This window comes from Sarcophilus harrisii, chromosome 4 (genome assembly GCF_902635505.1).
Source record: "Sarcophilus harrisii chromosome 4, mSarHar1.11, whole genome shotgun sequence".
NCBI lineage: Eukaryota > Metazoa > Chordata > Mammalia > Dasyuromorphia > Dasyuridae > Sarcophilus > Sarcophilus harrisii.
Window position 1 is genome coordinate 350868367 of NC_045429.1, and position 26640 is coordinate 350895006.

At 35.8% G+C, this 26640-nt stretch overlaps 1 protein-coding gene across 2 annotated transcripts in view; it reads left to right on the forward strand.

The window, feature by feature from the left end:
• Positions 1 to 30: 30 nt before the first annotated feature.
• The window catches only part of CLTC (clathrin heavy chain), a 78058-nt gene continuing 51448 nt past the window's right edge, over positions 31 to 26640 (forward strand). Inside the window, exons 1-2 of one of the 2 annotated variants that reach the window (XM_031966508.1) lie at positions 31 to 526; positions 26075 to 26282. In XM_031966508.1, the coding sequence (XP_031822368.1) occupies positions 485 to 526; positions 26075 to 26282 (250 nt within the window). In that variant the 5' untranslated portion in view covers positions 31 to 484. The remainder of the gene's footprint in view (positions 527 to 26074; positions 26283 to 26640) is intronic. The other variant, XM_031966509.1, reaches the window with a different exon arrangement.

Consider the following 26640-nt stretch of genomic DNA (forward strand, 5'->3'; position numbering starts at 1 on the left):
AGGGAGGGGAAAGTGATGAGTCCAGAAAATAGTCCCTCGAGGTCCTAAGGGACTACGACGCTGGTCAGAGCAAAGAGACCGGCTGGCTTGCGCACTGCGCTCCCAATTCCTGAGCCCGGCCGGGCGTCGTCTTTTTGGGGGAGGGGTACATAAGGCGGAGGGAGTACTTTGCACTGGACCCGGCCGAAGTGCTCTCCCAGAAATCCCTCCGCCGGGCTCAGCCGTTTCCGGAGTCTGCGCTGCGCCCGGTTCCGCCATTGCGGCTCTCCCAACCCCAGGAGCCTCCGCCCCCGGCCAGAGCTTGTCCGTCCGTCCGTCTGCCTGCCCGCCAGCTACCCCCCCCCACGCCTGCACCCCAAGAGAGCAGCCTCACCGCGCCCGACCTCCCCCCCTTCCCCTCCTCCTCTTCCCCCCGCGAAGAGCCCCGGCGGCCTCAGCCCCTCAGCCCCAGTGACAGGAGCAGACAGGAGCCCCCGGCAGCGCCATGGCCCAGATCCTGCCCATCCGTTTCCAGGAGCATCTCCAGGTGCGGCCGGCCGCCCGTCGGGGCTGGTGCGAGGGCCCGAGCCAGGGTTAGGGTTGCTGCGGGGTGGGTGGCTCCGGGCCTGGCTCGTAGCGGGGGCCCGGCCGGGGTTGAGGCGGGCGGCGGGGAGGAGGGGAGGGAGATGCGGTGAGGGATCTAGAGATGGAGCCTGCGAAGGGGCAAGAGGGCGAGGACCGTGGCCGCCCCGCTGTCAGGTGTTGCGCACCGCAGCCGGACAGGCCCTTCCTCTTCCCGGGAGTCGCCTCCCCCACCTGAGGTCATAGAGGTGGGGGGGGGTTGTCACCTCCTGTTTCCCCTTTTTCCTATGCACCCCCCTATGTTGGCGCCCTGGAGAGTGTGAGTGTGTGTGTGTGTGTGTGTGTGTGTGTGTGTAGGTGGAAAAAAGCAGCAGCTCTTTCCCTCCTCCCTCTGCGTCTCCCTGCGACGGGAAGGGCACCTTTCTAAGGGAGAGGGGAGCTGTCTGCTTCTCCTTCTCCCCCTCCCCCCTGGGGAGGGAAGGTCACCTCTCCTGGACCCCCCCAAAAAGGGGAGCGTGATGACTCGGTCCTGTGTCCACCGGACACACCACGGCACAAGGTCCTTGGGGGAAAGGAGGATGTTCCCCCTCCCCACGGAGAAACTAGAAAGCATGACTTCAGTCCTGGTTGCAGGGATGAGGGATGACTATGTGAGACGGCCCAGGGGTCACCGAGGCCTGCTGGAGATTGAGGCCAGCTTAAGCTCAGTGGAGCTAGGGGCATCCCTTGGAGGTTATCTCAGAAAGGAACAGGGCCCCCAGGTGGAGAGAATCTGGCTTGCCATTGACCTGCAGAATTCCCGAGTCCTCACTGTCATTTAGCTTACCTAGACCTTCCCAAATGTTATGAGTCTATCAAAAGGGCTTGAGTAGCAAGAATCGGGCTAAGCCGGCCTGCGTCTGCTGGCAGGTGCATTATGGAAATGGTCTAGAATAGGTTTTTCTAGCCTCTGTTCTTGGAACGCCCCCTCTACAGTGGCCACTGTCACCTTGGCTGAAACCATATTTTTCCCAAATGAACAATCTGTTTTAGTTCAGGCTCATCAGAAGTTAGTTGGTTTTTTGTTTTGCTTTGTTATTTTTAATTAAAGTATTATTGATGTCAGGCATTGATGTCTAACCATTGCACTCCTCCTTCCTCCCATCTTAGAGTATTTTTGTTAACTTTTACTCTTTGTTACTACACCTAGGACAGAGGAGCAAGCTTCATGTTGGAAAAATCTACTGTTTTTAGGCCATTGATATTATCTTTGTTGATATATGCAAGAGAAAAAGAAACTGTTTCTTTTTTTTTAAACCTGTGTTTAAGAAACTATTTAGAAAGACTAAAGAAACAGTGGTGCTTAGGAACAACACTTAGTCCAAGTTTTCTGAGCATGGATGGAGGAAAGCATTCTATATTGTAACAGAATACACCTTAGCATCAAAGAGACCATAATATTAAATTTTATTTTAATGGTGGAATCTGCCTTTATTTTTAGATTGAGAAATAGTCATATTGTGAAAAATGTGACTCAGAAAGAAGAAATGAAAACTAGTATTCTAATCAGATTTTCTGCAGTACAGTTTCTCACACAATTGTATGTAGAACTTTTTTTAAAAGCAGATAGGACTTTTTTATTTTTTGAACTACAGAATAAAGCCTACCAGATAATCTTTTGAATTGTAATCCTCCTTTTTCTAAAGTTTGGCAATGGTAAAACAATACCATTTACCCTCTTATTTAATAAAAATGTACTGAGTAGGTAGAAGAAATATTTTTAAAATCGAAAACTTATTTATACTCATTGATTTCTTTAAAAGCCAGGTGTATCACAGATTGGATTTGGACGGGATAGACCTTGGATTTTTTTTTTTTTAATGTTATTTGCAAGGTTCCTTTTATATAGTTTTGTGCAGTATACTTTAAAAGTATACAGTAAGTTTGCACCATCAGTAATTTGGGATAATTTCAAGACACATAAAACCTAGATAAAATAGTTTATTAACAGTACTTTTAGTATAGAGGCTGTTTAACCTTTTTAAAGATGTTTGTCACTAATAACTGTAACTTGATTTCTATAGACTTATATTTATTGACAAGCTTTATATCTATCAGCAAAGGTTAATTTAACTCAGGAGAAGACGTTCCAGGGATTGAAGAGAGATGGTCAGCCTACCTATGTGTAAGGTTCTCTTGGAATAGGAGGTTTCCTTTAGAGACAGAAAGTGGAAAAAACTTTACTATTCCCCACCTTCAAACTGTTGTTCTCTCTCTCTCTCTTTTTTTTTTTTTTTTTTTTTTTAAAAGCACACATAGCAGATGCTATTATATTCCCAGGTTCTTTGGATTTGTAGTTGATCTTTCTCTTCTCTGGTGAATAAAGATATGAAATGTGTAGGTTAAGTGGTAAGAACTGCCAGAGCAAGTTTAATTTAAAAAGCAGGAAGCAATAATGAATTATTGGGAGACTTCTCTTTTTCACCTTTGTCCCCAGTTCCTACAGTAACTGTTGTTCTCCAGAATAAGCAGGTGTACAACAGAACATGCTGGGAAAGAAAGTTCCTAACTATGTCATTTAAATTGTAGTAATGGATAATCTCTTGAGATGAAAATGTAATCAAAAAGGGATATGGTTGATGGTTGAGAATGAACTTGTTTCACCATGATTGAGAACAGTTTATTAATTGGAAGCTTATGGAACTGACATTTAACTTGGTCACTTAATGCTTATTCTGCTTCTTAGAACAGTTATTTCTGATTATAATTGATTGGATCATCTGTGTAGAATTAGAGGGGATCTTGGGCCATCTAGTTCAACCTTCTTATTGTATAATTGATGTGATTTGTTCAAGATTACACTAGAATTCCATTATTTTGAGTGGTTTGTTCAACTTTGCCACCATATTCCTTAAATTTTCTTGCGTTTGATTTGATATAAAACCTACCATTGAACCTAAATATGTATTTTAAGATCTTTTGGATATGTCTCATTCTTTTTCTAGAAAAAATATGATAATGTACTAAGGATTTTCTTATTTTCTACTTGAGACTTTGTATTCATTTCTTCTTCTTCCTCCTCCTCCTCCTGCTACCTTCCTAGTTTAGGTACTAATCACCTCTGGAACATAATAGTCTCTTAACTGCTATCCCGGTCTCCTTTCTACAACTTAATATTCACATAAGTTTGACCATGTGTTTCTTGCTCTTCTGTACTCCCAGTGGCCTATAGGAGAAAATATGAGCTCTAGTTGGCCTTTGAAGCCTTCAGCATTGTTTTAAGTTATATTTATAACCTTAACCTGTAATATATTCTGTTTAGTCAGAATGGACTCAGTTATCTAATAGTTTTATCTTGTACAGACCATCTCTTGAGAAATTGAAATATTATCTTCACATTTTCACCTATCTAAATTTTTTCTGTTTATTCCAGGGCTAGCTTAGTGCTAGCCAAGAAATATGGGAGGATTGCTACAACTCAGCTAAAAACTGATCTGGCATATTTTTTCTTAGACTTGTTACTAGGGCAATTCTTGGCCTTATCAAAATCTCCCTTGTACTATATACCTTTGTGACTCTGCTCATATAAAATCAAATGAAATAACATGAGAACTGCTTTACAAATTTTAATAATATAAATGCTATTATTATAAATTCCACAAAGATAGGGACTATTAATATTTGAATGAAATTGGGAAGAAGACCAAGGTGAATAGTTTAGAGATATAAATAAAATCCTAATGTGTTAAATGTTCTTTGCTGCTGAATTTGAGGTCAAATAATTGACCTATTCTTCAGTCAGTTATGTTGAGATTTTGTTAGATTGTATGTTATCTTTTCCTCATTAAGCTATTAGACAATTACTTTATAGCTCTCCTGCCACCAGAAACTTCTGAGCAGCTCATCCTTGGGCGGGATACCAACCCTTTGTCATGGACCCCCACCCTGTACTGTGTTTGTACAACCCTGCCTTCTTTTCTACTGCTATATATATATCTGTACTATTGCACCCATTAAAATGAGGCTTGATCAGAAAAAAAAAAAAAAAAAAAAAAATTACTTTATAGCTCAGGTACCACAGTTCCTTCTCCAAAACATGTATCCATAGAGGCCACATATTCCAGAAGAAATAGCGCCAACTCTAGCATTAGAAAGCCTAGGTTCAGATCCTATTCTCATTACTTATCTGTTTGCCCTTAGTCAAATCACTTAACCTTTCTGCTCATTTGTAAAATGAGGAATTTGGATTAGATGACTTCAGAGTTAGAGACATATGGATATAATGTTGGGATGGGGTGGGGGGGAGAAGAAAAGCCATTTTAATTGAAACAAGAGGGTATTTGAAAGGATGATATTTTTGGGGGGTACTTATGGTGTTGTAGAATTGTTTTGTTATAGTAAAATCTTGTACATTTCTTTTGATATTGTAAAAAGTTCTGAAGGAGAGGTGGATGTTTTATAAATGAAATAGGATTTATTAAGCACTTACTGTGTTTCTGACACTGACAAGCTCTAGGGCTACAAAATACAAAAAGCAGTATAGTCTTTGCCTTCCAGAATCTTTCAAATAGTTGAAGACAATAGACCTTAGAGAATGATGGCCAGTGCTTGCTAAGCATAGATGATGAATGGAGCAGTAGAGCAAGTGATTGACATCCTTTTTAGGAATGGTAGGGTTGATTTGATTATTGGTTGTAGCAATGTCCAAGATGAGAACTGGAAGCCATAACACAGTTAAGTAGGCATAGCATGAAGATAGCAGAGAATAGTAGCAGATAGCATTTGGGGTCTAGACTATGCTAATTAAGGATAACTCTCCCACTAAATATCATATACCTAATCCTGGAAGGACCCTTATATGTGTGGTTGGTAATAGTGAACCAGAATGCTATGCTTGGAATAAGAACTTATGGGTTCAAGTCTTTGTCACTTAATAGTTGTGTATTTTAGAAGTCTGTTCCTACTATTAAGGACTGTTCCAACTCTAAATGTATGATCCTATGACTCAACTTTCTTGTCTTCTCTAAGTCTTACAAAATTATTCAGACTATTCCACTGATGTGAGTAATTTTGTTGGATATTGTAGGAATAGTGTAACAATAAAGACTCTGAAGGAATCTAGAATGTATTGGCTATGGTTTCAAACTGTGTATTTAAAAAAAAAAAAAAAAAGATTAGTAGGTACACCAGAATAGTGTTTCTTTGCCATACTAACAGCCACAATAAAGCTTATGCAGCTTATCTCATGGTGGCATATACCACTTTGGTAATTGCTAGTTTTAGGGTCTAAGAAAGAAGTGCTCATGTACTACTGTATTATCCAGCTTTTCATGTTTCTCTTCTGTTCTAGGGGTTGATCTGGCTTACCTATGTGCTTATAAGACAGCACCTTTGCCTTCCATCTGCATAATAAGCAATACTTCTTAAATATATATGACAACTTAGATATATTAACACATTATTTTGAATGGCAGTTACCCAGGGTTGTGCTTTGGAAAAGCAAATGTCAGCAACTGCCATCTGCCTGCTGGGTGAAGATAACAGGACTCAAAATTGGTCTGTATTTAAACAAGTTTTGGTAGACAGGTACAGGAAGAAGATCAACTTATTCTATGTGGAGGTCTTTATAGGTCCTTTTTGGGGGAAAAGTGGTAGAAACATTACCAATACAGAAGGAAAATATATTCTTCAGAAGTAATATAGCTGGGTACTATCTCTTGACTGTCTTTTTAATGCTCATCTTTGAAAGAAAAACTAGCCTATGGTCAGTTTATAATTTAAATTTGATTTTGTGATTTAAAAATAAAATTATAGTTCCCCAAAAAATCTATGAAACCCATATAATGATGCTAAGTGGACAGAAACCCTTTTTATTTTATTACTATTTTATACATGCTCTTCTGAAAAGGTTTGTTTTATCTTCTTCCCCTAGACAGAAGAGTGAGTTTATTTCTTAATATTTGTATATAGACCTTCGTGTTAAATGATAGGAGTACTCTTCTTAAATCTGATAAATTTATTAAAAGTTAATTGAGAGTACTTACCTCCTTAAACACTTACTAAAACAATAAATTAGGTTCTCCCTCCATTCTTGACTGAATGCTTTTTGTTAATATCTTCAAAGCTTTATTTAGATGTTTAGCCTTTAATGCACATCCTATCTTTCAGACTAGAGAGCTTACCTGACTACTGACTTTGATATGAAATACCAATTTAAAAATTTCTCATCTTATTTTTAAGTTAACTTAAAACATCTTAAACATTTATAACCTGAATTTAATAACAGTTTTACCCCTACAAAAAAAAAAGTTTCAGTTCACCAGGGCATGAATCAATAGCACAGGTATAGAATCTAGTGACATGTATGTGCTTGCATATTGGATGTCTTTGTTTTGAAATAAAAAAAAATAGAATTATATTATTTGGCAAGAATGCTTTAGGTCATCACAGTCATTAAAAGTATTTGATTTTCTTCTTTCCCTTGAAGAAGAAAAGATATGAATAGATACATATCATGTTAGTGGAACTCAATCAGATCCTATTCCCTAAAGCAAACTCTTCAACACCTTCTCTTCACCATCATCCCTTTCCCACCAGGCTATGTAATAGGTTCACCCAGAATGAGTAGGATAGAACCATGAATATTTCTATGTTCTTAAAAAAGAGATAAATAAGGTCCTCAAGTTTTTTTTGGGAAAAGCAGTAATTTTTAGGGACTTTTTTTGTATATGGAAAGGGGCTATTAATTTGAATTCTTTTTAAAAGTTTTTGGAAAAAATTTTAAGCTTCAGGGAAATCCATTTTATTTTGTCAGTATACATCTGTTGCTGTGAAATGCTAATTGTATTTAGAGATATAAATTAAGCTTATTGGCTTTTAAGTTAGTGAGTTCCATTGCTTTTAGCTTACATCTTGATATAACAATAACACTCAGTCTTCTGAGTGTCCAACTGTACTATTTGCTATTTTACGTATAAAAGAATTGTTATTTGTCAGGTAAGTTTGAAAATAACAAAATTACATTTAATTGCCAAGGCCATTTTCATGTACTAGGAACTCAGTTGTTCTCCCTCCATTTCCTCCCACCCCTCACTTGCTAACGTTAGCAGTATGTCAATACTGTGAGACATGATTGCTATTTTGGTACTTCTTTCTATAGAATTTTTAAGGGCAGGTCCTGTAGTGACAAATATTTAATTTATTTAAGACTTGGTGAAACATGTTAAAATTTCCTTTTTTGGATGAGCAGAAAATTATTAGAAATACTTGGAATAATTTCAGAGCATTGTAATCTGTATTCTAATATTTCTAGATACCATTGTAAATACCATATAAATTATCAGGATCTTTTTACATCTACCTTTTTTTTTTCACTTTAGCTTCAAATCTTTTTAAAAAAAAAAAAGCCACCAATAATTTCTAACCTCACTCAGTCTAATCCTCTTAGCTACTTATTGTCTTATGTACCCTCAGAAAGAGCCTGCTAAAGTATTGTGAAATACAAATTTGGGTATGACATGTTGAAAATATATGGCATAAGTTAAAAAAAGTTAAAATCGCCTTCATTTTAATTTAATATACCAAAGGACTTATGCTAGTTTAATAGCAAAAGCCACTAACCATCTAAAACACCATACTTTGCAAAGACAAAGACCATGAATATGTCTCTTGAACATTCTTTAATATTGAAAAGAAATTTAATATTGAACAAATGGACCAGACTTAAATAATTCAAAAAGCCTTGATTTTGAATAGCGTGGGAATTGTAGTGGAGAAGACCTCCCAGAGGCAGAGAAAACCCAAGGTCAAATTTGACTTAAGACATTTAAGAGTTGTGTGACCTGGCCAAGGCATTGTAACACCTACCTTGAAGGGTGGTTATGAGGATTAACTGAGATAATATTTGTAAACACAGTGTTTGGTACATAAAGAAAATTAATAAACCCTCCTTTTCTCCTATTGTATTTTTTAAAATGAGGTTAAGTCCCCAGAATCAATTGCATATGATGAAGGATTTTAGAGCTAACTAAGTGTCATTGTCTCTCTTTTTCTTCTATGTGAATCACCAACAACAGATTTATTCCTTAATAGAATAATATCCTTCTTTGGTCAAGAATATGTGGTGACTACATTTTTCCTGCTGGAACCTTCAAACACACTTGAAAGTTTTTGGTCTAACAATTTTTAAAAATCTCTATCTCTTCTCTCCTTCCCTTTTTTGGCGCCATTAGTATAGAGGATATACCTCGTGATCCATTCTCCTGATGAAACTCTTAACTATTCTACAGTTGTGACTTGCCTTGGGTCACACTATGTGTGTTAGAAGCAAGGCTTAAAAAAAAAAAAAACTAGAGGCTTTTCTGAATCCAAAGTTGGCTCTTTTGTTTACTTTGCTGTGCTGTTTTATAACAGTGTAACAGTGTAGAAACAGAAAATTACTTGAAAGTAAATCAGGCTCATCTGTCATTTTTGTCCGAGTACAGTATGAAAATGTTAACATTATCCAGATTTTTAGATTGTTTGAACACCTGTTAAGAATTACTTCCATGTCAGAAGAGTAAGATGTAAGTTCCATTCATTAAAGCAACTTGAACTTGAATCTTATTTTGGGTATATAAATTGACCAAAAGTTTAAAATTATGTAATCTGAGTTTTGATTAGATTTTTTCCATGTGAAGACTATTAAATTGATTATTGTTCCCTCTCTAGGGCCAATATGCCATCCTGTACTTCTCCTTGACTTTGCTTAAAAAAAAAAAAAAATCTAATACATTTATCCCTTCCACTTTGAGACTTTTGTCTATCACAGTTTTGATGTATTGTGGGTTGGCATAAGAAATTACATGGGAATTTTGGGGGAATTTTTCAGAAGCTGGAAATAACACAGAAAAATTTTAGAAACTCAGAAAAAAAATTGCCTAAAATATATGTACAAGATTATATAATATCAACAGTTTATCCTTTAATATCATAATAATTCAGATTTCTCATAAGAAGGGAGGACCAAAAATTTTATGCAGATTTTCTAGCTTAGGGTTGTGCCCCAACTCCTTAGGTGTACAAGGAATAACTGGAGTTCTAACAAATCTGTCAACAAAGGGTAGTTATGTGATCCATTTTTAGGGTAGAAAGGGTTGAGTTATATCTTAATAAAACAATGCTAGGCTAAGAGTTGACCCATAGAAATACTATTGCTATGGGACTCATCTAAGTTTAAATTTAACTTAAATTTTAAATTTCAATTAAGCTTAAATAAGAAATGTAATAAATGCCCTATTTATTGAACCTACGAGTTCAAACATTTGATATCTGTAATTCTAATTTGGAATGGCATTTAATAAGTTTTTCTTGGATTGTTTTAGAGGTCAGAATATTACTCTTCAATCCTCCAATGAAACTCTATTTCTTTTCTTACAAAGATTGTTTATAAAAGGACATCAGGGTAGGCATCTAATTTTTGGGCATCAGCTCAGCTGTCGCCTTCTCTGAAGTCTATCTACCCTGATCTCCTGGGGGTTAGTAACTCTATCTTCTGCAGTTATCTTAGTTTCGGGGACATGCTTTACCCCTATAGCAGACCAGAGCACAAAGATTTCTTCATTTGTTATAAGCACTAGAGTGCCTTTCACACTCTTGGCACTTAATAAATGATTGGTATTAATAAATTGCTCGATGCCAACCAAATGCCTCAAATAGATAAACGATGATGGAGTTTTTATGAGAATGTAATGCTTTATATAAGCTTGGTAAAATTATTCTTATGTTATTGTTTTTTCAGATACCTAATTTATTTTATGTTATGAGACTCAGAAATGAAACCTCCTTTTTATTTACTAGTCTCTTTTTATTTACAAGTACTTGAATAAATGTTTGGATGGTGGTGGAGGAAAAGCAATTCTTAGAGCAAATGAATTTTCAATCATTCTTGTGACATCTTGTGAAATATTTCTTAATGGTGCCATGTCACTTTAATGGTGCTTATATCTCTCTGATATTCAGTGAAGTTCAGAATGAGGTGGTAGGAATTCTTTTCACTAGTTTTTGCTGACAAACTAGATGGACAAAAAAATATAGTATCTTTTCTAGTAGCTTTTGAAAATCTACAATACTTGGTATAGAAGCATCTAGATTTCATAGAATAATAGAAATAATTGCTTCTCAAAAGATTTTTGACCTCTTAAAGCCCTGACTATGAATTTACCCTTTTGGTTCTATCAAATGGTTCATGTCTTTCCAGTGTCCTATGTAAAGTGAGCTGTTTCAAAAGATAGCATATAGAATAGCAACAAGTTTAATTAATGCTGCTCTCATATCGAAATTCAGCTGAACAGCGTGTCCCTTACCTAACATTGTTAGATCAGGGAGTTAAAGATTTCATTTGTTTCATAAAGATAAACGTTTGGGGCTTTTTCTGCTGAGAACAATGGTTGATATCCTGTTGTCCCTGAATTTAAGGAATGCTGCTTTTTCAGCATTTTTCTTCCCGTCTTTTGGAAGAACTCAGCAACTGTAGTTTCATATGACAGAATCTGCTGACTTCCAGGAAGGACTCAGTGGGATGACTACTGTCAGCACATTTTCACTGGAAGTTATCATCAGTCTTCTGTTGGAGAATGTTGCAAGGTTGTGAAATGGAACTGTGGTAAATTAATGATCTAGGATAATTACTTTAAGCACAGCTATCTGCATTTTGGTATTGCGTTACATTATCATGTCATAGTAGAGCCCTGAATTAAATCATAAAGAATTCCATACATTAAATCTTTTTTAAAAAGGTAGCACGGTGTTTAGAATTGACTTTTAAGTCAAAATTCAAGTCTTGCAACTGACATATAGTGTCTTTGTGACCCTTGGGATAAATCACTTAACTTCTTGGTTTCCTAGATCACAGTTATGAACTTTTCCCACTTGTGGTTCCTTTTTCTTTTTTCTTTTTTTCATTTTAATAGTACTTTAGTAAAAGATAGTTTTCAATATCCATTTTTGTAAGATTCTGAGTTCAAAATTGTTTTCTTCCTCCTCCCCAAGACAGCAACTAATCTGAGATAGATTATACATATACAATCTTTTTAAAAAAATTTTTAATAGCTTTTTATTTACAAGTTATATGCATGAGTAATTTTACAGCATTGACAATTGCCAAAGCTTTTATTCCAATTTTTCCCCTCTTTCCCCCCACCCCCTCCCCTAGATGGCAGGATGACCAATACATGTTTAAATATATTAAAGATATACAATCATTTTAAAACACATTTCCATATTAGGCATGTTGTAAAAGAAAAATCAGAACAAAAGGGGAAAACCATGAGAAGGGGGAAAAAAAACACAAAAAGGTAAAAATAATATGCTTTGATCTATATTCAGTTTCCATATATTTCTCTAGATGTGGATAGTATTTTCCATCCCAAGTCTATTGAAATTGTCTTGGATCACTGTACTGCTGAGAAGAGCTAAGTCTATCATAGTTGATTATCACACAGTTTTGTTGTTACCATGTACAGTGTTCTGGTTCTGCTTACTTCACTCAGCATTAGTTCATGGAAATCTGTCTAAGCTTTTCTGAAATCAGCTTGCTCATCATTTCTTATAGAACAATAGTATTCCATTACATTTATATACCATAACTTATTCAGTCATTCCTTAACGGGCATTCATTCAATTTCCAATTCCTTGCCACCATAAAGAGCTGCCACAAATATTTTTGCATATGTGGGCCCTTTTTCTTCTTTTACAAACTCTTTGAGATAACAGACCCAGCAGTGGCATGACCCCTTTTTGACTAATGATTTTTTTATGTAAACCCAGGTATATAGATATAAAATAGGTATACACTTCAAACATTTACTGATAATCTTAATTTCATAATCCCCACATTGAGTTACATGACCCCATATGGGGTTGTGACCTCACATTTTTTTTAATTTTTATTTTATTTTATTTTATTTTTTTATTTTTTATTATTATTTTTTTATTTAATAGCCTTTTATTTACAGGATATATACATAGGTAACTTTACAGCATTAGCAATTGCCAAACCTCTTGTTCCAATTTTTCACCTCTTACCCCCCCACCCCCTCCCCTAGATGGCAGGATGACCAGTAGATGTTAAATATATTAAAATATAAAGTAGATACACAATAAGTATACATGACCAAAACATTATTTTGCTGTACAAAAAGAATCAGACTCTGAAATATTGTACAATTAGCTTGTGAAGGAAATCAAAAATGCAGGTGTGCATAAATATAGGGATTGGGAATTCAATGTAATGGTTTTTAGTCATCTCCCAGAGTTCTTTTTCTGGGCATAGCTGGTTCAGTTCATTACTGCTCCATTGGAAATGATTTGGTCTCATTGCTGAGGATGGCCTGGTCCATCAGAACTGGTCATCATATAGTATTGTTGTTGAAGTATATAATGATCTCCTGGTCCTGCTCATTTCACTCAGCATCAGTTCGTGTAAGTCTCTCCAGGCCTTTCTGAAATCATCCTGTTGGTGACCTCACATTTTTAAGAAACTTTGCCGTAATAAATTGTAGATCTACATATGCTATGGTAGTTTCCACCAGTGGAGTTTCCTATATCAATGAAATCATATGTCTGGATCAAAAGAAAAAAAACAAAACAAAACCCTACCTCTGAGTATTTGAGTTCTGTAGTAAGAGTTATTTTCACAATCTTTGTCAGTAACCAAAAATACTTTTTTTCTTTTTGCAGAAAAGCTTATGATAGTGGAAATGGTATTGTACATAATTTCGAAATAGCTATTCATATTTCAGTTGAATTAAGCCAGCATTTCCTTTGCATTCTAACTATCCAGGCAGAACAAAGAGGAAGAATCTTTAAAAAATGTAAAGTCTAGCACTAATTGTGAAACCATCAGTTCAGTTCTTAGTAACTGTCATAAATAAAAGATGGCTACAGTATTTAAGCTAAAGCAATGAGTGAGTTCTTCCCTAGTATTTCTGTGGATGTTTTGAAGTACTAGAAATTGCTTTCCAGGAACTGGTATAATTACAGTAAAGCTTGGTTCTGATGACTTTTCAGATGTGATCATAAATAGTTTAAGTATTTCATTAATTATTAGACTCTGAGACAATTTGACAATCTTAACTATGTTATTTGTAGACACATACAACTGAGATTGGATACCAGGAAATCCTTACATGAGTTGTAGGAAAAAACTTTGTAAATTTTAGATTTTGCAAGTCAGAATACTTGAATTAGCATTGGGATATTGCCTGTTCCATTGGGAAAAAAAAAAATCAAAAAATAGGCTTTTTCATATTTCCAGTAATACAATCCTATAGACCAGTAGTCTTCAAAGTGGGGTTCATGGTCCAAATCTAAGAAATATGTGACTCACCAATTAGAGAATGAAAAGATGAGTCGCAATCCACCTTCCAAGGAATATTGTGGGACTTGCCTTTATCTTCTAGCATTTCCTTTGCTATACAAAACTCTACCTTCCCCCCCTGCCAAACTACTATTAGCCCTTCCAGGCAGTCAGAACTCAATTATTACCTGGTACCCAGAACAGAAGACTAATCTCCACCTGCTATCCAGTAGATCATTTTGTGGCTGTGACAAGTGCCATTTGGAAGATGGGCTCTGTGATTTTCATTTGGAGTGGGACAAACTAAATTACACAGGATGTTTTACTTTGGATAGGCTGTAATGTTCATTTCAGATCTCTTTATCTACCTATTTCTGGGTTACTGTCAAGGACACCATGATCCTTTCAGTTACCAGGTTCACTATTTTGGTGTTGTCAGTTTCCCTACCTTATCTACTTGTCAAATATAGTTTATACCTTTCTGCTCACTAGAGCACCACTCTAGTTGAGTCTCTCTTAGCTCTTAATTGGATTATTGCAGTAGCTTTATAATTCATTTTCCTGTCAGACCCAGAGAGACTAAATGACTTGCCCAAGGTCTAATGGATTGTGTAACAGTGATAGAATTTGAATTTAGGTCCTCTGGCTTCAAATCTAATACTGTTTCTATTGTTGGCTCCCCACTGAGATAATAAAGGAAACAAATTGTTTTGATTGAAAGTAGCTTTAGAGAATCAGTGAGAGTGGAGGTTAATAAGATATATGCAAATATACTTCCTACATGGAATAGGATTATACTTGATAGAGGAAGTTTATCACTATTACATGAGGTGTAAAATATAAAGCCATCTTTATGTAGTCGAATGGGCAGTTTATTCACTTGGTTGATCAGTATATGTATCTTGGAGAGAAAATGAGCTGGGTTTAAAATTGCATAGAAAAAAGCATGTAAGATTGCATTTGGGAATTTGTACAGTGCTTAGATAATCCCAAATTGTCCTCTGGCATGTGCAGCTATCTGTTTAATAGCACTGATCATCCAGTGATGCTTTAAGTCTCTGAATCATAGAAGACCACAATTTTATAAATACCAGAATTGCAGTGACCTAAAAAAAAAAGATGCATGGTGGGTTTTAGGCATGCAAAACAGTATAGATTATTTAGGAAATATATAATTGGGAAAAGAGACTTGGCATATAGTAAGAATTTACAGTGATAGATGGATAGACAGTCCCACAGTGGTAAGGCTTCATAGTTTATGAAGAATTTATGGAAAGATTTAGGCAAGAATCACACAGGATGAGAAAACGGGGTGGAATTTTGATCTTTTCTCTTGAAGAGCTGAAAAACTAATTCATTGCAAATACAGGTCTCTCAAAGAGCCATCACACTTAAGTTCATTTTGTTTTCTGCATATTTGTAAATTTAATAGAAAAAGTGGTCATTTTACACATGAATCAGCAAGGCACTAAAGTCCAGAGTCTTGTTCTTATAAAGGTCTAGAACTTAATTTTCCTGAACTCGTCTGTAGGATTTTTATGTGTCATCTGGCATTTCTATTTTTTTAAAAAATTTATTTATTTTTTTTTTATTTAATAGCCTTTTATTTACAGGTTATATGCATGGGTAACTTTACAGCATTAAAAATTGCTAAACCTCTTGTTCCAATTTTTCACCTCTTACCCCCCCACCCCCTCCCCTAGATGGCAGGATGACCAGTAGATGTTAAATACATTAAAATATAAATTAGATACACCAATAAGTATACATGACCAAAACGTTATTTTGCTGTACAAAAAGAATCAGACTTTGAAATATTGTACAATTAGCTTGTGAAGGAAATCAAAAATGCAGGTGGGCATAAATATAGGGATTGGGAATTCAATGTAATGGTTTTTAGTCATCTCCCAGAGTTCTTTTTCTGGGTATAGCTAGTTCAGTTCATTACTGCTCCATTAGAAATGATTTGGTTGATCTCGTTGCTGAGGATGGCCAGGTCCATCAGAACTGGTCATCATATAGTATTGTTGTTGAAGTATATAATGATCTCCTGGTCCTGCTCATTTCACTCAGCATCAGTTCGTGTAAGTCTCTCCAGGCCTTTCTGAAATCATCCTGTTGGTCATTTCTTACAGAACAGTAATATTCCATAATTTTCATATACCACAATTTATTCAGCCATTCTCCAACTGATGGACATCCATTCAGTTTCCAGTTTCTAGCCACTACAAAAAGGGCTGCCACAAACATTCGTGCACATACAGGTCCCTTTCCCTTCTTTATAATCTCTTTGGGATATAATCCCAGTAGTAACACTGCTGGATCAAAGGGTATGCACAGTTTGATAACTTTTTGAGCATAGTTCCAAACTACTCTCCAAAATGGTTGGATTCGTTCACAACTCCACCAACAATGCATCAATGTCCCAGTTTTCCCACATCCCCTCCAACAATCATCATTATTTTTTCCTGTCATCTTAGCCAATCTGACAGGTGTGTAGTGGTATCTTAGAGTTGTCTTAATTTGCATTTCTCTGATTAATAATGACTTGGAGCATCTTTTCATATGACTAGAAATAGTTTCAATTTCTTCATCTGAGAATTGTCTGTTCATATCCTTTGACCATTTTTCAATTGGAGAATGGCTTGATTTTTTTATAAATTAGAGTTAATTCTCTATATATTTTGGAAATGAGGCCTTTATCACAACCTTTGACTGTAAAAATATTTTCCCAGTTTATTGCTTCCCTTCTAATCTTGTCTGCATTAGTTTTGTTTGTACAAAAACTTTTCAGTTTGGTATAGTCGAAATTTTCTATTTTGTGATCAGTAATGATCTCTAGTTCTGCTTTGGTCATAAAGTCCTTCCCCTTCCACAGGTCTGAGAGGTAAACTATCCTGTGTTCCTCTAATTTATTAATAATTTCATTCTTTATGCCTAGGTCATGAACCCATTTTGACCTTATCTTGGTGTACGGTGTTAAGTGTGGATCAATGCCTAGTTTCTGATCTGGCATTTCTATTGATCAGCACCTACTGATTCCAGGCACTATTGAATATACAAATAATGATACAAACTTTGCTTTTTAGGAATACATGATACAGAGTAAGTACAGAGTAGATTGAGGGTTAATTAAGAAAGGCCTCATAGTTGGAGAAGGTGTTGCATCTTGAAGTAGTAAGGGATTCTATGAAGTCCAACTTTGGTGGGGTAGGGTTGGAAATACAAAGTCACAGAGATGAGATAATGACATGTCTTGTATGAAAAACAGCAGAAAGGCAAGTCTGATAGGCAGGATTATCCAGTTGAGGAGGGAGAAGTAAGCTATAATATTACTGGAAAGATAGGTTGGAGCTAGGTTGCTTTCATAAAAGCAGTAGGGAACCTCTGGAGTGTGAATACAAAAAACAAAATGGAGGATAGACTTGAGGCAGGAAAATTCAGTTAGGAAGCCATTGCAGTAATTTAGGTGAAAAGTGATGAAGGCCTTACTCTAGGAATATCTGGACATTTGCAGTCTGCTAGCCCAAACACTAACTATAGGTCATGCAATTGCTGTTTCTAACTTAAATCTTTGAGGAATTATCTTAATGCTTCAGTGATAAAACATGCTATGTTTAAAACACAGTGAATAAGGACTGTTCTTCCTTATATTAGAGCTTCATTTTTTGGGTGTTGAAGGTGGTATGTGCTTTGATCCATAAGAGTTTAGTCTTGAAGTCTTTAGACTTCAGTATAAGACTGAATTCACTTTAAAAATGCTGTCTTGGAGGCATAGCATTTTGGCAAAAATAACAAAATCTTGGGGACATTGAGCTTGTTTTAAAAAATATTTTGAAAACTGTTTCAACGGCAGCTAGGTGGCATAGGGGAGAAAGTACTTGCCCTGGAATCAGGAGGATCTGAGTTCAAAATCTGGTCTTGGACACTAGCTGTGTGGTCCTGGAAAAGTCACTTAATCCTGTTTGCCTTAGTTTCCTCATCTGTAAAATGAACTAAAGAAGGAAATGAAAAATCACTCCAGTATCTTTGCAGAGAAAATCCCAAATGGAATAGAATTGGACACAGCTAATTGATTAAAGAATTACATTAACATTTCAGTATAATTAGTTTCCTTTGTAATGCTATTTTTATTTTATCTATTTAAAAATTCTGAGAAGGGTCCAGATTGCTAAACAGGTCCACGATACTATGTTTAAGAATCCTATAGACATTTAAATTGCTTCGTATAACCTGGTAGAGCTATTTTAATATCTTGCTTTGTAAACTGTGTATGCTTATGAACTAGGTTTTTGTTCTATGGCCAGACTAAAACAAATTCCACAGGATCTTGAATGAATGAATGAACTATGATTTGTATGGGCACCACACCTTTTTAAGGAGCTGCAGTCTTCCAGGTGTGTAATGGCCCTGTACTAAGGTGTGGTTTCTACTTGCTGAAACAAGTAGCTGTGGTCAAAGTTTAAATGAATATAGTAGTCTTTATTTGGTGATTTTCTTAGGCTGTCTTTTAGGAACACAAAATAAAAGGCCTATTTGTCCCATGTAATTTTTTTTCAATAACAATTACTATTACTGGTACTGCTACTACTACTAGCACTACTACTTACAGAGGCAACATTTCTTAGTGAATAGAGAACTGACAAAGTCCAAATTTTGATTCTATTGGCTGTATGACTCCACAAATCATTTACTCTCTACTGTTTCTTAACTCTAAGCCTAGAACTTGAGAACAAAAATTTTTTTGATTGTGGGGAGGGGGGGGGGTAAGAAGGGAGAAAGATTTATAAACACAGGGATTGTATACCTGAAACAAGCAAACCTCATTCTATCAAATTACCATATGGTATTCTCATTCCCGTTTTACTGAACTTCTTAATGAGTAGCAGAACAAAAATTGAGGAATTGACTTTCCTTTATTGGAGGGAGGCAGTACAATAGGAGAGAAGAGACCTGGACTTCACTTGTAAGGCTCACAATTCTGAAATTTATCTAGTTGCTTTGACTCGACTGTTTTCTCTTGCTCTGCATATAAAGAAATGAGACTTGACTGTCATAGTTCAGATAAGTATTTGACCGGTACTTTTAATTGAGGATGAAGTGTATACCTTGCCTTATTGCAATGAGGGCAGAGCTTAGGAGTATGGTACATGATTTCTTAAAAAATGACTTAGAAAAAATTGTTCATTGGGGGCAACTAGGTGGCGCAGTGGATAAAGCACTGACCCTGAATTCAGGAGGACTTGAGTTCAACTTTGGCCTCAAACACTTAACACTTCCTGGCTGTGTGATCCTAGGCAAGTCATTTAATTGCAGTTGCCTCAAATAAATAAATAAATGGAGCAACTTCTTTAAAAAAAAAAAAAAAAAAAAACACAAAAAACTTCATTTTTCAGATGTCCTGGCTTTGAGGTAAAGTAGGGATAGTGTTTCTTGTTTAGTGGATTAGGAAGTTAGTGAAATACTAGGTAAGAATTAGGAGGTACTGTCACCTATTCTGAACCACAGGAGAAATATAATCCAATATAATTCATCCAGGCCTAATGCTTATATGGAAATAGAAACAAAGTGAAAAGTTAATGGCTAATGTTTATATAACTCTTCACATGTATTATTTCCCTTGAGGTAGGTATTAATTACCCTTATTCTATGAGGAGTATTTTATTTTTCCAATTACTTGTTAAGATAGTTTTTTTTTTTTAACATTCATTTTTAAATCTAAGATTTTGAATTCCAAATTTTTTCTCCCTCCTTCTTCCCCTCCGCCCCAAGACAAACAAGTAATCTTATGTAGGAAGTTTTTGAAGTGTGAGAGAGAACTGAAAGTAGAATTTGACATACTCTCTTCAGTATATAAGCAAAGAACAAATCAAAGAAGCTTTTCTTAAAACCTTATTGTAGTAATTCATTTATAGTAGTGACAAATTTCCTTCCCTTCTCCTTCTCACTCCGCCCTCTTTCTCCCTCCCTCCCTTGTCTCTGGGTCTTTCCGTGTGTGTGTGTGTGTGTGTGTGTGTGTGTGTGTGCGCGCGCGCGCGCGCGTGCATGCGTTCATCTCCCTGTCTCTGTATGTGTGTCTCTCCCTATGTGTGTGTGTGTGTCTGTGTATCTCTTTCTCTGTCTCCTGCCTCCTTCTCTTCTCCCCTTCCGCCGCGCGCCCCCCCCCCCCCCCCCCCCCCCCCCATTTCTCTCTGTTTCTTAAAAAGCTGTGTCTATCTTTTTTGCACATACTAGAAAATACAAGGGATCCTCACAGACCTGATCCCACCAACTGGCATGGTAGTTTTGATTTGTTCTGGTTCCATTTTCCACTTCTTAGGTACTGATGTGGAATTTAATGTAATCTACGAAAATCACTGCAGCTCAACTCCTCATTTCAAGATCCAATAGCCTAGAGCCCAGGGGTCCTCAAACTATGGCTCGCGGGCCAGATGCAGCAGCTGAGGATGTTTACCCCCTCACCCAGGGCTATGAAGTTTCTTTATTTAAAGGCCCACAAAACAAAGTTTTTGTTTTTACTATAGTCCGACCCTCCACCAGTCTGAGAGACAGTGAACTGGCCCCCTATTTAAAAAGTTTGAGGACCCCTGACCCTAGACCATGAAGTCCAGGTTACAGGCCATGGATATATTACTATAAAAAAAAATTACACTATTCCAAAATTATACAGCTTGCACCTTCTCAGTAATTGGAAAGATACTAAGTCTGAGTAAAAAAAAGATACCTTTCTGAGAACTTAATACTTCTAAACGTTATTTGTTCTGTCCTGTACTTTAAAAAAAAAAAGTACAGGTGGTGTATGTACTTTTTTACCATTTTCTTAATTCTCTTTAATTTTTTTTTTTTATAGATTTTTATTGACAGAATATATGCATGGGTAATTTTTCAACATTGTCCCTTGCAATCACTTCTGTTCCCTTCCCTTCCTCCACCCCTTCCCCTAGATGGCAGGAAGTCTCATACATGTTAGACATGTTAAAGTATATCTTAAATACAATATATGTATTCGTATTTATACAGTTCTCTTGTACAAGAAAAATCAGATTTAGAAAGGTAAAAATGAGCTGGGAAGAAAAAAAAAATGCAAGCAGTCCACATTATTTCCCGGTGTTCTTTCTCTGGGTGTAGCTGGTTCTATTCATCACTGATCAATTGGAACGGCTAATTTCTCTTTTTTAATTTAATTTTTTAAAGCAGAGACTTTCTCTTCTTTTTTTGTTTCAAATTCTTTCCCTTTCCATACTACCTTTTCCATCCAATCTGAAGCAAGAAAAAAATTTTATGACTACATAGTCATGCAAAACAAAATTTCATATTGGCTGTGTTTGAAGATTCAATCTATTCTGAGGCCATCAAATTTCTATTTGGTGGTGAATAACATTTTATTGCAACTTCTTTGAAATTGTGGTGGGTTGTTGAATTACTTTTTGTATTTTTTTCTCAACCACATGTAAACAAATTTAACATTCATTTTTTTTTATAATTTGTGAGTTCTAAATTCCCTCTCTCCTTCCTTCCTGTATTTTGATAGAGATTATACATGTGCAGTCATGCAAAACATTTCATATTAGCCATGCAAAAGAAAACACAGACCAAAACATCCAAGAAAAATTAAGTGAGAGAATGTCTTGATCTCGTATCACTTCTTTCTTTCTTTATTTTTTTTATTTAAAAGTATTTTATCTTTTATTTTATCTTTTATTTTTTTATTTTTTTTATTTAAAAGTATTTTATTTTTTCTCAATTATGTGCCCAGGGTCACACAGTGAAGAAGTGTTAAGTGTCTGAGGCTGGATGGGCTGGTACTCTATCCACTGTGCCATCTAGATGCCCTGTAAAGATAATTTTGAATATTCAGTTTTGTAAGATTTTGTGTTCCAGATTTTTTTCCTCTCCCTTTTTCTCCCCCTAGACAGCAAGCAGTATAGTATAGGTTATATGTGTACCATAAATGTAAATATATTTCCATGTTAGTCATGTGAAAGAAAAATCAGAACAAAAGGGAAAGAAAAAAAAAGTGACAAAGTATGCTTTGATCTGCATTCAGTCTCCATAGTTCTTTTTCTGGATGTGCATATACATTTTCTTTCCCAAGTCTATTGGAATTATCTTGGATTACTGTATTTCTGAGAAGAGCTAAAACTGTCATAGTTGATCATCACACAATCTTGTAGTTACTGTATACAAGGTTCTCTTGGTACTACTCACTTCAACATCAATTCATATAAATTTTTCCAAGTTTTTTTTGAAATCTCTCTGCTCATTATTTCTTAAGGAACAGTAGTATAACTTATTCAACCATTCTCCAGATGATGGGTATCCCCTCATTTTCCAGTTCTTTTCTACCACCAAAAAAGCTGCTATAAGTATTTTATAAATATAGGTCCTTTTTCTTCTTTCCTTCATCTTGATGGGATATAGACCTAGTAGTGATATTGTTGGGTGAAAAAGAGTATGCACAGTTTAATAGCGCTTTGGGCATAATTCCAAATTGCTTTTTTGAATGGTTGGACTAGTTTCACAGCTCTGTCAACAGTGCGTTAGTATACTTGCCCATGTCACTCCTAGCATGCCATTTTCCTTTTTTGTCTCATAGCCAACTAACTAATGGATGTGAAGTGGTAACTCAGAGTTGTTTTAATTTGCATTTTTGTACTTATTAGTAATTTAGAGCATTCTTTTTATTGATATTGATAGCTTTGAAAACTGCCTATTCATATCCATTGACCATTTATCAATTGGGGTAAGACTCGTATAAATTTTACTCAATTCCCTGTATGTTTGAGAAAAGAGACCTTTATCAGAAAAATTTGTGGGGGGACAGCCGGGTGGCACAGTGGATAGAGCACCAACCCTGCTGTAGGAGGACCTGAGTTCAAATGTGGCCTTGCATTCTAGCTGTGTGACCTCGGGCACTTTAACCCCAGTTGCCTTGTCAAAAGAAAAGAAAAACTTGCTACAAAGATTTCATCCCCATATTCTTGCTTTTCTTCTGATTTTAGTTGCATTGGTTTTTGTTGGTATAAATTTTTTTATATAATCAAAATTATCCATGTTGCCTTCTGTGAACCTCCCTATATCTTTGTTTGCTCATGAACTCTTTGGGCCCTACTAATTTGCTTGTGATTATCATCTAAACCATGCATCTATTTTGATCTTAAACTTGCTATCCAGTGTGAGATAATGGCCTGTCCCTAGTTTCTGTTATTTACATATATATAATCTTGTTTCTATATTCCAGTTTTTTATTTTTGTTAAGTGTAGCGAGTTCTTTCTGTAATAGCTGGAATGTTTGGATTTGTCACAAACTGTTTACTATCTTTAATAACATTTATGTGTTCAAATCTAATGTGTTAAAACCTCTTATTTCTTACCCAGTACTAAATTATTCTGATGATTACTATAATTCTTTATACTGTACTATAATCTTAAATAGGCTCCCTTCCCTCCTCACTTTCTTCTTTTTTTTTTTTTTTTTTTTTTTGACTCTTTTGATATTCTTGGCCTTTTGTTTCTCCAGTGAATTTTTTTCCCCCCTGACTCTATAGAAGTTAATGACAGTTTAGTTTGGTGTAGTATTGAATAAGACTTAGTGTTCTTTTCTCTGCCTTTCATGAGTAAATATTTCTGCAGTTATTTAGAATGCTTTTGTAATTGTAATTTTGTACTATAGCTCTTATATGTCTTGAGTAGACTTTCAAGTATTTTATACTGTTTTATACTGTTGTTTTGTTTCTTCCTTTTGGATTTTGTAGAGAATATAGGAAAAAGTGGATTTGTTGAAGTCAATTGTTTTGGTTATTATATAATTATCTTTTCCTCAAAAAATTGCAAAGATCGGTATGCTGGTTTTTTAATGTTCTTCACTGATCAATATAGTTCATTGATCAACAATAGGTGATTGTTTCCTTCATTCATAGTATTGAGCCACACGATTATTATGGCATTTAAAGCATCCCTGGAGCCTTTCTTTAGATAATTTCATTGTTTCTCTTCCCTTAATAGGAAGATAAAGGCCTCAGAAATGGAAGGGTTAGGATAAAGCATCATGCAATTAAAATAAGTGAGATTCTTTTTTTGGGTCTTAACATCAGAGCAGGTTTGAGCATGGATATTTTCATGACTAATGGAATCATGGATTCTAAAAATTGGAGGAACTTCAGAGGACCATTTTGTCTAAACTTTACCCCTCAAATGCTTTCCCTCTCAAATGAGTTATTATTGAGTTTCAGGACTTTACAAGGAGAGTAAACTCAATAATTCTCAAGACCGTTCATTTTTCCATTGTGTGAAGACTAATCTTGTGAATAAAGAATATCTTGTGACCAAAATATTGTAAGGAAATGGATATAATAAGTAAATAGGGTGATCAGATGCTTAATAAGTATTAGGTGTCCTAGTGACCTAACATAGTGTTATCTTATACCTTAGTTTATAATAACTTAATATATATAATTTAATATTATTAACCTAAACATAATAATAGCTAGTATTTATAGAGCCTACTATGTGCCAGGTGCTGTACTTTAAAATATTATCTCATGTGGCAAGTACTTTAAAACATTATCTCATTTGATACCTTAGGATACAGTGCAAATATCCCCATTTTACTGTTGGGGTAACTGAGGCAAATAGAAATTGTGAGGCAAACAGATCACTTGGCTAAGTCTGAAGCCAGTTGAATCCTGGCCTAGCATTCTATCCATCTCATCCCTAGGCATCCCAAGTTTAGGTGGTTCTCCATGACCAGCCACTGTTCATTTGTGTCCAACTCTTCATGACCCCATGATCCATACTGCACATGAAATTTCCCTGGCAAAGATGTAACTTAGCATATCCTTCTCCAGTGGATTAAAGCAAACTGAGAGTTAAGTAACTTGCCCAGGGTTGCACAGTAAGTATCTGAGATCAAATTTGAACTCAGGCCTTCCTGATTCCAGTCCCAGTGCTCCATCCTGTGAACCATTTAGCTGCCTTTAACTAGCTATTATTTTCAACTATACTTTTATATATTCCAAAATTAGGTGTGACAGATCTCTTGATCTCAATAATTATCATTTATTTTCAGTGCTTGCAGGAATTCAGGTTAGATTCTTTACAAAGGCTTTCAAAAATAACTAGACAGGCTCATAATACTTTACTCTTTCCAGCATCTTTATGTGTATCATCCAATAATGAACAGAATTGATTATTTTGACATTCTCTAAACTAAATGATTTCTCTATTTTTGGAACATTCCTTGTTCTATTTTCTCTCAAACCCCTACTTTTTCTGTACTTCTTAAAGATTCTTACCAAGTGCTATAAAGCATTCTTTGATCTACTTAGTTGCTTATAATTCTTACATTGTTAGATCATACACAACATCTTGCACTACTCTTTTTTATGTATGTTTTGTATTATCTCTCAAATACACAAAGATAAGATGCTTGCTTCAACAGATTGTGAGCTTCTTTGAGGGAGGGAAGGTGTGTGTGTGTGTCTGTCTGTCTGTCTGTCTCTCTCTCTCTCTCTCTCTCTCTCTCTCTCTCTCTCTTTCTGTCTCCCTCCTAAAGACTTAAAGATTTGAAGTTGTAGGAGATATAGAGTACGTGGAGTCCCTGTACATGAGAGATAAATTGATAACTTTATATTCTAAAATGCCTTATCAGTCAGCAAGCTTATATACTATGTGCTAGGGGGGGTATAAAAATGAAATAATGTCTGCCCTCAAGGAGCTTATATTCTGAGGGGTTAGGGACAACTTGTATAAATGGGTACTTGCAAAAACAGAATGTAATCTTAGGGAGAGGCACTAGCAGCCTGGGATGGGGAATAGGTAGGGGGATTCTACCAGCACTTCATGTAGAACCATGACTGTTAGCTGTGGCTTATTGTTTTCACTATTTCTGATTTGTAGTTGGATGGTTTTTAATTCTGTGTCAGTTTTTTATGTATGGAACTGAATTTAGTGCTGCTGAGCTTCTCTTAAGGCAGAAGCCATTACTACCTTTTGCCTCTCACTGCTTTGTTTGAAATCATGAAATCAGGGTGGCAGTGCTCTAGTTTTGGCAAGTGAAAAATTATATCATGTCCGCCAATTTACAATATTCAATTAAATATCTTTCTGGAATTACTTGCTAGTAACTAATTGGTATTTGTTATATAACTATTATTTTGCTGTGTGCTTCTCTATTAATGGACCTATCTCTTCTTTCAGCTCCAGAATCTGGGTATCAACCCAGCAAATATTGGCTTCAGTACTTTGACTATGGAGTCAGACAAATTCATCTGCATTAGAGAAAAAGTAGGAGAGCAGGCCCAGGTGGTAATCATTGATATGAATGATCCAAGTAATCCCATTCGTCGACCAATTTCAGCTGACAGTGCCATCATGAATCCAGCTAGCAAAGTAATTGCATTAAAAGGTATGAAGAACCAATTTTAATATTATAAATTCACCTCATTGAAGGTATAAGTTCACTATTTGGGCTCTAGGTTTTAATGTAGTACATTTGTTAAATTTGACTAAAATGACATAGATTGGCAAAGATTAGGCCTAATGTTAGAAATTTATCTGTCTGTGGACTTCAAAGATACTACAAAGCATGATACTTAACTACTGTTTAATACACAACTGGATTTTTACTTAGATACAAGTGAGACTAAACTATTTTTGATTTCCTGTCCAATTTTGAGTCTTATTTCTTTGTAAGACCCTAAGGAAAACTTAAGAGTAAAAATATGCTGTAGTTAGCTGTTTGAATAATTGATCTGTATTATAGA